Below are 13,720 nucleotides of genomic sequence, written 5' to 3' on the forward strand. Positions count from 1 at the left end.
CTACATAAGCCCTAACATATACATATATACAACCATTATATACATACATGTATGCAAATAAATGCTGTGTTTAAAGAGGGCGAACTTAATCATGTTCATGTTAAAGTTGCTAGGTATAGGTTCAATGTCTAGGTAGGTAGGTATAAGTTCAATTTTTTTGATCTATATAGATTAAAATTGTTGATTAATTCCGCATTTTAAAAAAAACTTTTTTTTGCAATTGGACAATAAGATGATTAAATGCATAAAATTGCAATTATGCTTAATGATTTCTAAGAAGGCATTGTGGTTTCAACATCCTTTTGTGTGACTAGTCGTCATCCTTGAGTTTATTTTCCGACTAATATCTTTTATATCATGATAGTTAATAAAATGCAATCATTCGTGAGCCAGTGCAAAGGTTTTAATTAGAATTAGAATCCACGTGAAGCATATTTTTACACAAGAAACAATTCGATCCTTGACTTTTCATCAAAGCGCTCTATATTTACATAAACTTAAAGTATTCCTGTTTAACCGCTTTGAAGACAGCACAAATCACGCGAGATTTCAAACGGGATCGTTGCGGCGACGAGAGTTCAGCCGCGAGCGGAGTTGTGGCGGTTGAGGTAGAAGGAAGCCGGAGTGCAGACAGGAAGGACCGAAGGAAAATAATAGCACGGTGGAAGTGGAAGGATAAACATCAGGTATCATGGCTTCGGGGGACACCCTGTACATAGAAACGGACGGGTCAGAAATGCCTGCGGAAATTGTAGAACTGCACGAAATCGAAGTAGAGACGATCGAGACAACAATTGTGGGAGAAGACGGTGAGCACCAGCCTATGGTCGCCCTGCAGCCTCTTGACACAGACGTTCCACACTCGATTCATCCACAAGAGGTGATTTTGGTGCAAACGAGAGAAGAAGTGGTCGGCGACGATGACTCGGATCTGCACGCCGATGACGGCTTCGAGGATCAAATTCTTATACCAGTACCCGCCGTGGAGGAGGACTTTATCGAACAGACTCTCGTTACAGTCGATGGGAAAAGCTCAACAACGGGGCGGATGAAGCGGTCTGGAAGCGGAAAGAGAGCTAGCAAAAAGAGCTACCTGACCGGGGGTGAAGTTGGCAGAAAATGGGAACAGAAGCAGGTGCAGATAAAGACTCTGGAAGGAGAGTTTTCGGTTACTATGTGGTCTTCTGGTAAGTTCCTGATTGAATTCTTGCATACTGGCTACATGCTTTGTCCTGGCGTGTGTGGCTCGGCCTGGTTGAGGCCTTGTCCTCCGCCAAAGCGGGACTTATTTCCCAACTCTGAGCTACTTAAACTTCACTTGAAATGTTTTTGTTTTTATTGGAAGCCATGTTTTATGTGTCGATGGGCGCCGCCATATTTCCCCGGTCTGGAAAGTATGGCGGCCCGAAAAAATGGCGTTTATTTGGCCGACGAAGATGGCGGCGGGAGTGGGAGAGCCGCAGCTGGCTCCGCTAGGCCGCTGTGGCGCAGTTCAGTGATGCCTTCACGAACCGCTCGCACGGAAACTTCCGGCTTTGGAACCAGACGCGACAGAGTGCTGGTTTAAAACCAAACAGAACCTTTAGTCTCAAGCATTTTCTATGAGAATTCCTTGAATTTGAGTAGATTATTTATTTATTTATTTTTACTGTTGAGCTGTTGGTTGCCAGTGATAACTGCATTAACTGTTGGGTTACATACGATTGCGTATTGTCGTTATCGTACAAAATTGACATTTCACGTAAGCTTATTATTAGAAATCCCATGTTTGTTGCAGCAGATATCGAACTAACACTGATCCCTCACTTGTCTGCCAGTCCCAACTTTTGATTTTAAAACTAATTTTTACTTCTGTAAAGCACCCCGCAGCTTAGACTTTAAATGGAGACTCAACACAAAATCAATCTCCTGCTTCTCTTTAATCAATAAATAACAATGTACATTGTGGTGACTGAGAAGAGAATACAATAGTTGGAGATAAGAAGGCTTTGATCAACCCACTCTGCACCAACTGACTAATCAGCATGTTTGTATCTCTCCCCTGTAGATGACAAGAAGGATATTGATCATGAGGAGCAGATCGCAGGAGAAAATTCTCCTCCTGATTATTCAGAATACATGACGGGTAAAAAGCTCCCCCCCGGAGGCATCCCAGGCATTGACCTTTCAGACCCCAAACAACTAGCAGAGTTTGCAAGGTAAATGGGGAAAAAGTGGTTTCTGTGCATTTTATAAATACTGTGGTGCGGTTTTGTTACTAAAACCCAGCTAAAAATGCATGCCTTCCTCTTTCCATAAAAAGTATTATTTAATTGATGATGGTGTCTTATAAGGTGATTTTTGGCCATTTAATTCAGAATGAAGCCAAAAAAAGTAAAAGAAGACGATGCACCCAGGACTATAGCCTGTCCACACAAAGTGAGTATGTTATTTGTACTTTGTACTGAACCAAGACTGATCTGTCTTTTAACCGGTTTATTTAAAACCAATATGTAGTAATTCGTTTCTACATGACCCACAGGGTTGCATACATCATAACGTTGATGTTGATTGTTTTTGTGTTAGGGCTGTACCAAAATGTTCAGGGATAACTCTGCGATGAGGAAGCACTTGCATACTCACGGGCCACGGGTGCACGTCTGTGCAGAGTGTGGCAAAGCCTTTGTCGAGAGTTCAAAGCTGAAGAGACATCAGCTTGTACACACAGGAGAGAAACCTTTCCAGGTGAGTAACACGCCTGCTTCCTGCACTCTGAGACCTGTTGACTGTCACAATGAACTCGGCCAATGGAAACATGTCGACATGTTTGAATGTTTCCCACACCCGCAGAGCATAAAACCTTTCTCCTCTGTCTGCAGTGCACATTCGAAGGCTGTGGCAAGCGATTTTCTCTGGACTTTAACTTGCGCACACATGTTCGCATCCACACTGGAGACCGCCCGTATGTGTGCCCCTTTGATGGCTGCAGCAAAAAATTTGCACAGTCAACTAACCTGAAGTCTCACATCCTCACACACGCCAAAGCAAAAAACAACCAATGAGTGAGCCCCGGGCCCGGACCGCAGCAGCTTGAGCGCACACTGGAGGACTTGATCCCTGTCCCTGCTCCTCAGCAAATTGCCAGACCATTCTTTATCATTTGTACATCGAAGGTGTCCGCAGAGAAATGCTATTTTCTCCAGCTTTTTTTGATACAGTTAATTTGGAGGTTTGGTCAATGAACTCTTGAGGAGAACCCCCGAGCCGCTCAGGCATTCCACCCTGCTGTGGCGCAACTTGGACGAATTTAAAGTCTCTTCTTGTGAAGATGTTTTAATTCATGAATCTGCATCTAAGAACGTATTTATACCTTAACATAGACGGCTCAGACTTTTGCAGTAAGGGTAAATTTGCATCAAGCAGTGAGATATTTTCAATTTTTTTACCCCCCATCAAGTGTGCATATTGTACACTATTGACATAAGCTCTAATGTGTGTAGTCAGGTTTTTCCTGTAGCTCTTCACGGAAGAGGTCCGTTTTCCCTTAATGTGAGCGTCCCAGTGGGTTTTTTTTGGTTTTCAGAGTGAGTGTCTGCATATTTTCATTTTGTACAAGCCGAAATCAGAATCATGTAGACAATAGAAATGTGAATTTCAATAGCGATCACTAATTAAAATGTTCTCCCCCCACACCATCATCACAAATCTTCATTTCTCTGACAATAAGAATCATTTGTGATCTCGTTGATCCTTTCATGTCACCATGAATATTCAGGAAACTCATGAGTCACATGTTGATTTGCTGAAATATGGTGTTTGGTCATTTAGAATGCTTAATTTATTACGAATGTAACAAATTGAAATGTTAGCTCATTCATTTTTGATGTTAACCAGTGTTTCTCCACTCCAATAGGGAGCTTTATTCATGTCTACGCTCGGATCACATCTGTAGGTAACAGTGTCACCAGTATTAGGTTGCTATGGCAGTTGGATAGTTGTTTTAATAAAGTATTTATCTACTTTTTGGGTAATGAAAAAGTCAGTTCTACTTGTATTTATTTATGCTTTCAAAGCTGAATCTATGAACGCAGCTGGACTGAGTTTCACCACGGGGTGTGTCAATGTTTGCATTGCAAATGCTCTAGATGGTACCATCCTCCTGGCTCAAATTACATTGTTCTCACACTCTTGTGTAATTAACTCCACAATTATGCTCAGTGTAAGAATAATAGAAAATGAGGTCAATATTAGAAAGAAGGGAGACACCAGGGGAAAAAACCTGCAACCTTTAATACGCTGCAATTTCTCCCGTTTGCATGAAAGGATAAAGTGCAGCATGAAGCTGAGCAGGCAGACGTTGCAGTTGAATCTGTTAAAAACAAACATTTAAAAAACAAATCATAAGCGAATACAAAAACATCGTAAATATCACAACTTTTCCCTGAAGATTTAACAGTGGCACGCCTGTACCATCTTAGAGGCCATGTGCGCACATTTAGATGTGACATGATGCTTTCACCTGTGTATTTGGGTAAGATTTTTAAAAAAAAAAGAAGAAAAAGATCAAATCAGCAGTGCAGGAGCAGCAGTCGGGCAATTTAAAGTCATCCGATGGTTTAAACCACCGTGATCAACCTGATGTCCATTAGGTCAGCAGTGCAGTCAGCAGCTCAGGGTAGTTTGGTGTCCCCCAGCCTGTGACAGGGTCCCAGGATGGTGCAGCACAGAAACCTTTACCTTGAACCTGTTCATCCAGACAGCTCAGGTGGCAGCCTTCAGTCACCTGTGGAGGATTCCAAAGCATGACCAATCAAATAGGAACATAACTTAATGGACAGATTTTCAATGTCTCCCTTACATCAAACAGAGCTTGCCCCTTCAGTCTGTAGAGGCGTGGGTTGAGGAAGCCGAGGACGGGCAGCCCCTTCAGGAGCCGCTGGTCATTGATGAGAGACAGCATGCCTCCGACCACTGGGGTCGATGCCTGGAAGGGATAAAAATGAGCTTGGATTCCGTGGAACCTCATTTTAAGCTTGGATGGTTGTAGCTCGTCATCCTGCTGCTATTTTACCGAGGTTCCCGAAACCCAGGGGACAGGTACTTTGTTGCTGACCACCCAGTAATTGTCAGACAGTGCGGCCATGTCTGGGTAGGCTCTGCCAGTGGTGTTGTAATAGGACTGAGGGGGGAGGACTTTTGCCATGGTTTTTAAATAGGCGTCCACTGCAGAAGCCTGTAGGAGAACAAAAACATTCCATCAATGTTATGGTCTGATAACAAAGTCCTAAAAGAGCTGATGTCCCATAATACTACCTGGTAGTCGGGCATCTTGAAAACATTGCTGAAGCCTCCTCCGCTTATGTAATCTGTTACCTCATAGGAGACCGTAAAAGGGTTCTTAAATGAGGTCCCTCCAACAGTGGTCACATATGGACTAGAAAAAGATGCAGGATGTTAACCATTGCTAACCCTCCAGAGAGGGAGCCGCAGAACAGGCGCCCTGTGGGAAGGTGCAACCGTTCTACCTCGAGGCTGGAAAACTCGGCCTGAAGGAGTTCTTGACTGAACGCCTGCAGCCTGCACCGCTGTCACCTGGAGGTGGAGACAGGATAGTGAAAGTCGTTTTTGTTGCGCGTCACCAGACTAAATGTTAGAGTCCTGTGTGCTTACTGCTCACTGACCAGATGCAAAGAGCAAAGAGATTCCCCTCATGCCGGCCTTCATGAACTCGGCGTTGATGCGCTCCATGTAAGCGGTAGAGAGGCTGTCTTCATCGTCTCCATAGCTGATGGTGTGAACCCAGGGCAGGTCAGACATGTTGCTAAGCAACACCATCCACTGGAGGAAAGGTTCCTGAGACTCGTGACGACCTGCAGGTTAACGAGGAAGTGATGCTCAGTGAGTTGCAACATGCTTGTGGTTTGACAATGTCCCCCACATGGACGCTGGATTAGAGCCTGTTTCTACTTGGTGTATGAGAGCCCTAGTGGCAGAAGCCCAGCAATGCTGCCTCGGAAGGAGGGGGGGGGGGGCAACCCCTGAGATCAATAACCCACAGGCTTATGTCCAGGGTACGTCACCTTTAGGCGCAGCTGCATACAGGTGGATTTAAGCACATAAAATATAAAACCCAATCGGATCCATCTGCCCCTTCCTGCAGAAGCACCCTTGATTCTCTGACTGGAATCATAGTTCCCAACCTGCCGCCTCATCCAACAGTCCCTCGAGTCCCCCCCTCGAATACCTGGGTTGGTGAAGAGCCACGTGGGGATGTTGGCGCCAGTACTCATGATGTACTGCACATCCAAACTGGCCTCTATTCCAGCCTTTCCAGCTCCCTGAGTGCCCACGACACGATCCACCTGAGTGTGATGCTTGAAACCGCTGCCGAACAGGCTCATGAACTCGACCAGGTCTGCAGGACTGTAGTACTGCTCCAAGAACTGGAGAATGGTGGCAATAATTGCGGCATTATACCCTCTCAGCAAATGAAACACTTGATGTTACGGGGATATTTTGAGATGACCCACCTGGGCTACAGCCTGGCTGTTATTCTGAGCCTGTCCCACATCAGCTGATGTCAGGTTATAACGGGCCCTCAAGACTGAGGGAGTCACCCCCAGGTGGATTTTTGCCTTGACGTTATTCTGCTCCCTTTTGAAATAAGATCTGACGTCCTGCTGCTGTTTGAGGGGGAAGCGATGAAGTCCGCCAACTGCGAGGGGACAAAAAGTCAATACAATCCACCAATACACCTCCAATTTTATCAGAAAATACTTGACTTGAAAGTTTTTACCAAAGTCCAAGTGCTGGTAAACATCATCAGGAACAGAATATGGAGCGGATGACCTCACTACAGACTGACCATCACGGGTATAACGATGGAACCTGCTACCTGGAAGAACTTGTTCTGCAACCCTAAACACAAACAGAACAAAGAAATTCTTTGGGCTACCACTGAAAGAGGAATCAGCCGTTGGGGTAAAACCAAGAACCTTACATTGATCAGAAAAAGGGAACATAAGAAGACAGGGAACTTTTGTCTGATAAATGTCAAAAGCAAGCAAAAAAAGTCAATTGGTTCAGAGAAAGGTTGCTTTAAATCGTGCTTACTCTGCAGTCATGGAGCATTCTAAAAAGTCCTGAGTGCGAACAGTCCGACAGTTTGTAACCCCACTCCTCTGTAGCCAGTCACGCACCACCTTCTGAGTCAGATCAGAAGGGCGCACAAGGTTTCCAACATCCTCCAGGGTGAGATATTTTCCTGGAAAGAAACCTTTGTCAGAACGATCAGTTAGTCCAGATCAACCTGACTATGACTGAGCCCCACCATAGTTTGCCGAGTCAGGGTCAGACACCACTCGGAGCATCCTCTCGAGTAGGTCAACATTTTGCTGTTTCAGGGCAAAGGTCAGCTGAAGTTCCTCTTTAGCATCAACCCTACCAACATTTGTCCAGTCTTTGGGAATCCTGGAAAAAGTGGATTAAAAATTCAATTTCACTATTTGTCACCAAATAGTGTGTGTTTGATTTAGTTCAACCACGTTGATGATTGTAGCTCACCACATTCAGAAGACTTGAAAAATGTGTTATCATTGTAACAACAATTTATCTTGCCTTTTCCGTGACAAATGCCGTATTAAAAGATAACAGGCATGTTTCAATATTTGCCTACCACTGCACAAATATCCCTGAATTGAGTTTAGACAAGGAAACACCAAAATACTGTTCAATAGTTTATAGAAAGAAACAGAAAAACCTCTGGATCTTACAGAACATCTTGGTTATATTCCAGATATCCGCCCCAGACCGAAGCGCAGAATGACAAGGGAATGGCGAAGGTCAGTCTAGAACATAAAATTATATTCACACATAAGCAGACATAAAGAGGAGACTATAAGGAGGATACTACACCCAAAGGGACTTATTTTATTAATTAAAACACGCAGACAGACATGTGGAGTTTCCTCGTTCCTGTAAAAGGGAATGTTAGCGCTAATGTTAGCGAGTAGCTCAGTCGGTCGATACAAACGAACCAGGGCAACAACACTCGAGAATCGCTCGTCCTTTACTTGACAGCAATGCAAAGAACATTCAGTAATGAAACACTCACAGGGAGGTCATGGCGTCCTCTGAGGCAACAGGATCACCTCTGTCCTGGTCTGGCGGAGCTGGTTCTGGAACTGAGGGTCAGGCAGCCGTTGAGTCACGTGAACGGGCCTCACGTGACTTTGTTTAGGAGCGTGTCCTCGTGGTTGGATTAGAACCGGGAAGTGAGCACTCTTGCAAACTGTTGGTTAGCTGTCCGGGCTTTGCACTAAATGTCTCGAGAGGGTCGTAGATAGATAGTTAGTGCACCCTCGGATGCTTCGCAGCATCATTCATCACCATGATGGAACCCAGCTGTGTCTTTAATTTTTAATTTGCAGTGCTAAAAACCATTTGGCTGTACCCCAGACTCTCCAAACCAGGTTAAGAGGCGCACAATCCAACCCAGGAGGAAATAAAACCGAGCAAGATTGCGGCCCTCGACCACTAGTCAGCGCCATGTTCTCATAGAAACTCTAGTACAAAAATGTAAACAATAAGTGAAGATTTATTAAAAGTTACATCTGACTCTTGGAAAGGGGACAAAAACTATTTACAAGACCAAAGCAGTGTTTCTGTCAGCATGTCAAAAAAGGTAATCAAATATCTCAAGATATTATATCCAAAACTCTCGGTTTGACCAACTATTAAACAGAATCTGTTTTATAGTGGTTAGGACATGCCGTGTTAACACTCCCAAAAAAATCATTAATGAAGAGCTTCAATTTTTATAAATCCTTAAAAAATAAAAAAGGCACATTTCCCCTCTGTTCTATCGACTTATAAATCATTTAAATGTGGTGTGGTTTTTATTTAAAATGCCAAAGATCGCTCAGGTACAGTCGTTGTCTGAGAAGTAATAATCCTCCTCCGCTTCGCTATCAGACAGCACTCTTTCATTTCCTGGGAACATTTCCCAAACCACAAAGGTGTCTTTTCCTAGTAAAACAAATAAAAAAAGCACATGTTAGAAATGTAAAAGTGATGCCTCACAATCCTGGCGCCCACACTTTACCAGAGTTTACCTGCATTGCCACATCGCTTCATTGTTCGCTTGGCTGATGGTGTTGTGGTGAAGCTCTAAAAGGAAGCAACAGAGGTTTGGGTTTAAAAAAAAAATCATCTAAATAAGAGACGAGAAGGTAATGACCGTTACCTTTTTAGAAGGAGCCTGTTTGACATTGAACGGATTTTTTTCCCTCTTCTGGAACTGAAAGACGTACTTGTCATCGGTGCTCCTGTGAGGTTGAGGACAATGTTAGCATCAATTCTCAGCAACCACAATGCAAAAGTGCTCATTCACCTGTTGGAAGAACCCATCATGCCAGGGGTGATATACAGAGCCTGAGGTGTCTTTGCTGCAGGAAAACCTGCCGACATGGGGGTCACGGGCTCCAGGTCTCTGATGTCATGCTCGTCGCTCAGATTTGAAGTGTAGGTGGTCGGCATCTGAGGATAAAGAATAGGCGGTGAGCTGAGCTGGGATGTTGGAGAAAACGCTGATGTAGAGAGGAGACCACCTCCAGGTGTTTGTTCTGCATGTACGAAGAGCTGAAAACGTCGTCCACGTTGTCTTTGGACATGGTCCCCAGGAAGTGGCGTACCTGCTGCTTTCTCTTGAAGGTACCCACCCCAGCAGATATTACCGGATTATCTGTAACAGATTACAGTGACACATCTCCGTATTTGCCTTAATTACAACTGGGGCTAAGCTGGCAAACACGTTTCATCTTTAACACATGTCCAAAATATGGCGGGGGGGGTTTGAAGGATCCTCATATGAGAAAGCTCAGGAAAGGTTTTGTTTGAAAGTAAATAAACTCGGTCAAACATGCACTCGAGGCAGGCTTCTCTCTACCTGGACCTTTTGGTGCTTCTGGCTGCTTCTTTTTCCCTTTCCTGGCTTTCGTGACGGGAGACGGCGAGGTTCCTTGGCAGGTGAGCTGGTTAAGACACTCTTCTGCACGGCGCGTTCCCACACTACTCGCCACCTTTGCCCAGTAATTTGCCGTGTGTTTTGGGTAGAGCGCCACTGCCCTGGATGAGACAAACACACTTCAGTTGAATTCTGTGGAACGGCACGTGGTTTATTGGGGGACTGTACGTACTCTTGGAGCTTTGCAAGCTCTTCCTCAGTCCATTTATCTTCATCTTGCTCAGGTGGAATCTGCATGTTTCCTTTGTACATCTTTGGTTTCTTGCTCGATGTGGATGATTTACTGTTTGTTGGTTCTGAGATCTTTTTGTTTTTTTCTTGATTTTGCTCTCCTCTTCTCTTCCTCACTTCCTTCCTTCTTTGCTCTGCATGCTGCAGTTGTGGCGAGTCCTCTCCTCTCTTCTTCTGCACTCTGTTAGATGGTTTTGTTCTTCTGACCATTAAACTATCGTGGGCCGAATGTTCTGGTGACATGTCGCTAATATCAGGAGACAGTGGAGATGCTGGAACCGTGTGGCGTCTCATATTTTTCGTCGCGCTCTTCTGTTTTCTTGCCTTCACCGGTGAGGATATTTCATTGCTCCGGTCAGGGGCAGCGTTCACGTGCTGCGCTCTCTGACTGGATCTTGTTTGCCTGCCAGTGCTCCTTTCAGGGATGCTGAGAGACTCCACGGAAGGATCGGGTGAATGGGACGGCTCCTCCCCACGGTTCCCTTTGACTTTATTCCGTCTGCGGGACGGGGCCTTGGTGTTCCTCTTTGGAGCCAAAGCTGCTTTGTCAACGTTCTGGCTCGGAATCAAGAATTTCTTTAATTTGCTCACAGACACAGCTGCAGTGTCCTCCTGTGGGATTAAAAGACAGTGGCGCTGGTTAGATATATCAGCTGTTAGACAGATTTAGTTACAGCTGGGATGACTTCACTTACAGGATTACAGATGGATGTATTGTAACAGTCATGGATGGTGACATTCATGTGTGCATCCAGAATCACCCTCCCTCCTTTCCAGTACTCTAAAGGGGGTTTGATGACACGACCACTTCGGGACAACATTGTAGCAGACGAGGAGGAGGAAGGACCAGTATCAGCTGAAGAGGAGAGTAAACAAACACGTTTGCTTTCATTAGGTTATTTCATTAGCGGTGTTGCTACGTTTTGCATATGTTCATAATATTCTTACGAGTCTTAAAAATATTCTTCCTCTGGCTCTTCACAGAAGGGTTGACGGAGTCTTTTGACTTTGTCTTTGCTGTATTGCCTCTGCTCTCATTTTTCCTTCTAGCGTCTTTGCTGTGGTTGCGAGAAAAAACACACTTCTGTTAAATAAAAACAAAGGGTTGTCACGTGTTCATGATTCTGGCTTTCACGTGTTCTTACAATCTGGACTCTGATAGAAACTTCTCATAAACTTCCTTCCATATGACAGGAAAACCAGTTAAGAACTTCTTCAAAAACCATCTGGGAAAGTCTAAATTCCAAAAGCAAGGCATTAAAAGATTAATAATGGATGCAAAACATTTACATAAATGGGGGTATATTTTTTAACCATCTTACTCACCAGAGTCCATGTGCAAGTTCATTTTTCCAACCAAGATGTAAACCCTGCCTGTAATGGTCTTCACCGCATAATGAGAAACTCTCTCTGCAATGATGTTACTGTTCCACGCTATGTTCTCCTCCCTGGCAGCAAAAAAAACAAGTAGTAATGATAAAAACTACAAACAAAGCCGATCTGCAGTAAGGTTACATGTGGTGCCTCATTTATATCTCAAATGATAAAAACACACGGCCAATAAAAAAGCACCTACCTGTGGATCCCTTCAACAAACAGGCCCTTTTGATTGTGCCTTAGGAACCATTTTCTGAGATGAATTACTCTTTCCTGCCATGAAGGAAAAGACCAAATTGTAACATTTGCTTGAAATAAACATAGGTTCCAAACAGTTTTACTTACAGGTGAGATTTTGGAGAGCTGGGAGCAGTCGGGCTGCAACGCGGGTTCGCTCTTCTTCGGAATGGAGACCCGCGGTGAATTGAGTATGAGTGGGTCTTCGATTAAAACAGGTTGCGAAGACACAGCCGGGACGCGGACGTCTTCAGAGGGATCCATAGCAGACTGGCTCTCAGCTGTGTCCATAATGGACTGACAGCCAGGAACCGTACTCTCCCCATCACTCATCGTGGCCGTGTCCACCGTTTCACACACAGTGGGCTGAGGTGTATCAATAGATTGAGGGAATTCATCTGTGCAGTGTCAGATAACAGTGTCACTCGTGTAGAATAGTAACATGAACATGGGAGTAAACCTCAAACAAGGTTTCACACTCACTTGCGGTAAACAGAGCTCTCATGCTGTTGTTGACGTGGCGAACATCTTGGTGGGCCGCTCTATTCTCCCTCTTCTTCATTAAAGCGAACATCTTGGCTGGAGACAGCGGAGGACACATCTCTAATAAAACACGGCAATCTGGTCAGAAAAAGAGCACCTGTCAGTTTGGCCCCCCTAGATTATCAGAAAAGGGGAGATTTCAGAGGAAAAGAAAGCTCACGCTTTGTTGACATTGATCTAGGCGGAGGCATTATGGGTTCCCGAGGGAAGTGGTTGATAACAGGTTGGACAGCAGAGAACCCTGGTCTATGAACCAGGTTCTCCATAACAACACAGCCGTTTCTGTTTTCTTGAGGCTCATTTTGGGTGTCATTGTGGATCTTTGTGCTGCTGCTAATATTGGCAAAATCCCATGGCTCAAATTTCCTTTTCCTCAGCCTGTTCCTCATCGGAGAATAAACACTGGTGGGAGATTTTTCAAAAGTCTGGTCTTTCCTCAGCATCTGGTCATTTTCCACAGATTTCATATGCGTCTTGTTGCTCGCATAAAAACCATCGACGTCTCTGGACCGAGTTGATTCTACGTGGTTCTGCTTGCTGTTGACCAAAATATGGGGGTGAGGCACAGCTGATGAATCCAGGAACCCTCCCTTTCTCGGTGTGCATCCATGCTCCCTGCCAGAAACAAGAAGATCCTCGACGAGCGTGCCCCTTGAATTCCAAAAGCCGAAGTTCTTCTGAGGACTTGATATGGGCGAGATGGTCAATGCTTTTGCTTCGTCCCGAGAACTAAATCCCTTTCTCTCATTGAGATTGCATTTCTCTGTTGGTTTCCTGGGCGATCTGAACTCTGGCCCCTGGTTTATTTTAAAGTCACCCAGCGGCTCGTTGCGTGTGGAAATCCCATCCTTAGCGTACGCCCCTTCTCTATGCACTTTAGATTTTAGTTTAGCAAATACCTTGGCGGGGGATTCAGACCGCGGATTTGAGTATTGCAGCAAGTGCTGATGAGAGGCCATTATCTTGAGAAAAAAAAACTAAAAGATCCGTGTGTGTATGTGTGTGTGTGTGTGTGCTAGCAGTTAGCATCTAGCCTACAAATTTCAAAATTGTCATTACTGCCGCCTTTCGTTCGAAACATGTGACGCTCTTTCGAAACACATACGTCACTTCCGCATACGGCTTCCGGTAAATCCGGTTTACAATAAACAATTGTAGCTTAAAACTTAAATAAAACTTCTTCAAATGTATGCACGATGTCTACTTTTATTACTTATTACTTTTATTACTATTATTTGCCCTATTACCTTGAAATGTCTATTGCTTTAGCCACTGTAGGACTACAGTTTTTGTAATGTGGATTGTTCTCCAATAGAGGGCAGGATTAAA

At 44.5% G+C, this 13,720-nt stretch overlaps 3 protein-coding genes across 3 annotated transcripts; 1 reads left to right on the forward strand and 2 right to left on the reverse strand.

Moving 5' to 3' along the window:
* The first annotated feature begins 559 nt into the window (after positions 1-559).
* yy1a (YY1 transcription factor a) lies at positions 560-4,017 on the forward strand. Its single transcript, XM_003962476.3, has 5 exons — positions 560-1,187; positions 2,048-2,198; positions 2,358-2,418; positions 2,566-2,724; positions 2,859-4,017. The coding sequence occupies exons 1-5, from the start codon at positions 692-694 to the stop codon at positions 3,039-3,041; spliced, it is 1,050 nt and encodes a 349-aa protein (XP_003962525.1). The 5' UTR covers positions 560-691; the 3' UTR covers positions 3,042-4,017.
* Positions 4,018-4,248: 231 nt separating this feature from the next.
* Positions 4,249-8,246, reverse strand: tpp1 (tripeptidyl peptidase I). Its single transcript, XM_003962475.3, has 13 exons — positions 8,093-8,246; positions 7,752-7,826; positions 7,310-7,449; positions 7,093-7,243; positions 6,776-6,897; positions 6,510-6,694; positions 6,224-6,422; positions 5,661-5,849; positions 5,505-5,571; positions 5,293-5,413; positions 5,051-5,212; positions 4,838-4,963; positions 4,249-4,762 (listed from the first exon to the last, which is right to left on the reverse strand). Exons 1-13 carry the CDS (start codon positions 8,101-8,103, stop codon positions 4,625-4,627), a joined length of 1,686 nt encoding a protein of 561 aa, XP_003962524.2. The 5' UTR covers positions 8,104-8,246; the 3' UTR covers positions 4,249-4,624.
* Positions 8,247-8,557: 311 nt separating this feature from the next.
* On the reverse strand, positions 8,558-13,470 carry mis18bp1 (MIS18 binding protein 1). Its single transcript, XM_011617558.2, has 15 exons — positions 12,552-13,470; positions 12,332-12,469; positions 11,957-12,246; positions 11,811-11,884; positions 11,561-11,682; positions 11,380-11,470; positions 11,183-11,292; positions 10,930-11,090; positions 10,176-10,846; positions 9,926-10,104; positions 9,588-9,721; positions 9,371-9,516; positions 9,224-9,305; positions 9,093-9,147; positions 8,558-9,006 (listed from the first exon to the last, which is right to left on the reverse strand). The coding sequence occupies exons 1-15, from the start codon at positions 13,348-13,350 to the stop codon at positions 8,900-8,902; spliced, it is 3,159 nt and encodes a 1,052-aa protein (XP_011615860.2). The 5' UTR covers positions 13,351-13,470; the 3' UTR covers positions 8,558-8,899.
* Positions 13,471-13,720: the final 250 nt, after the last annotated feature.

The sequence above is a fragment of the Takifugu rubripes genome, chromosome 2 (assembly GCF_901000725.2).
Source record: "Takifugu rubripes chromosome 2, fTakRub1.2, whole genome shotgun sequence".
Taxonomy (NCBI): domain Eukaryota; kingdom Metazoa; phylum Chordata; class Actinopteri; order Tetraodontiformes; family Tetraodontidae; genus Takifugu; species Takifugu rubripes.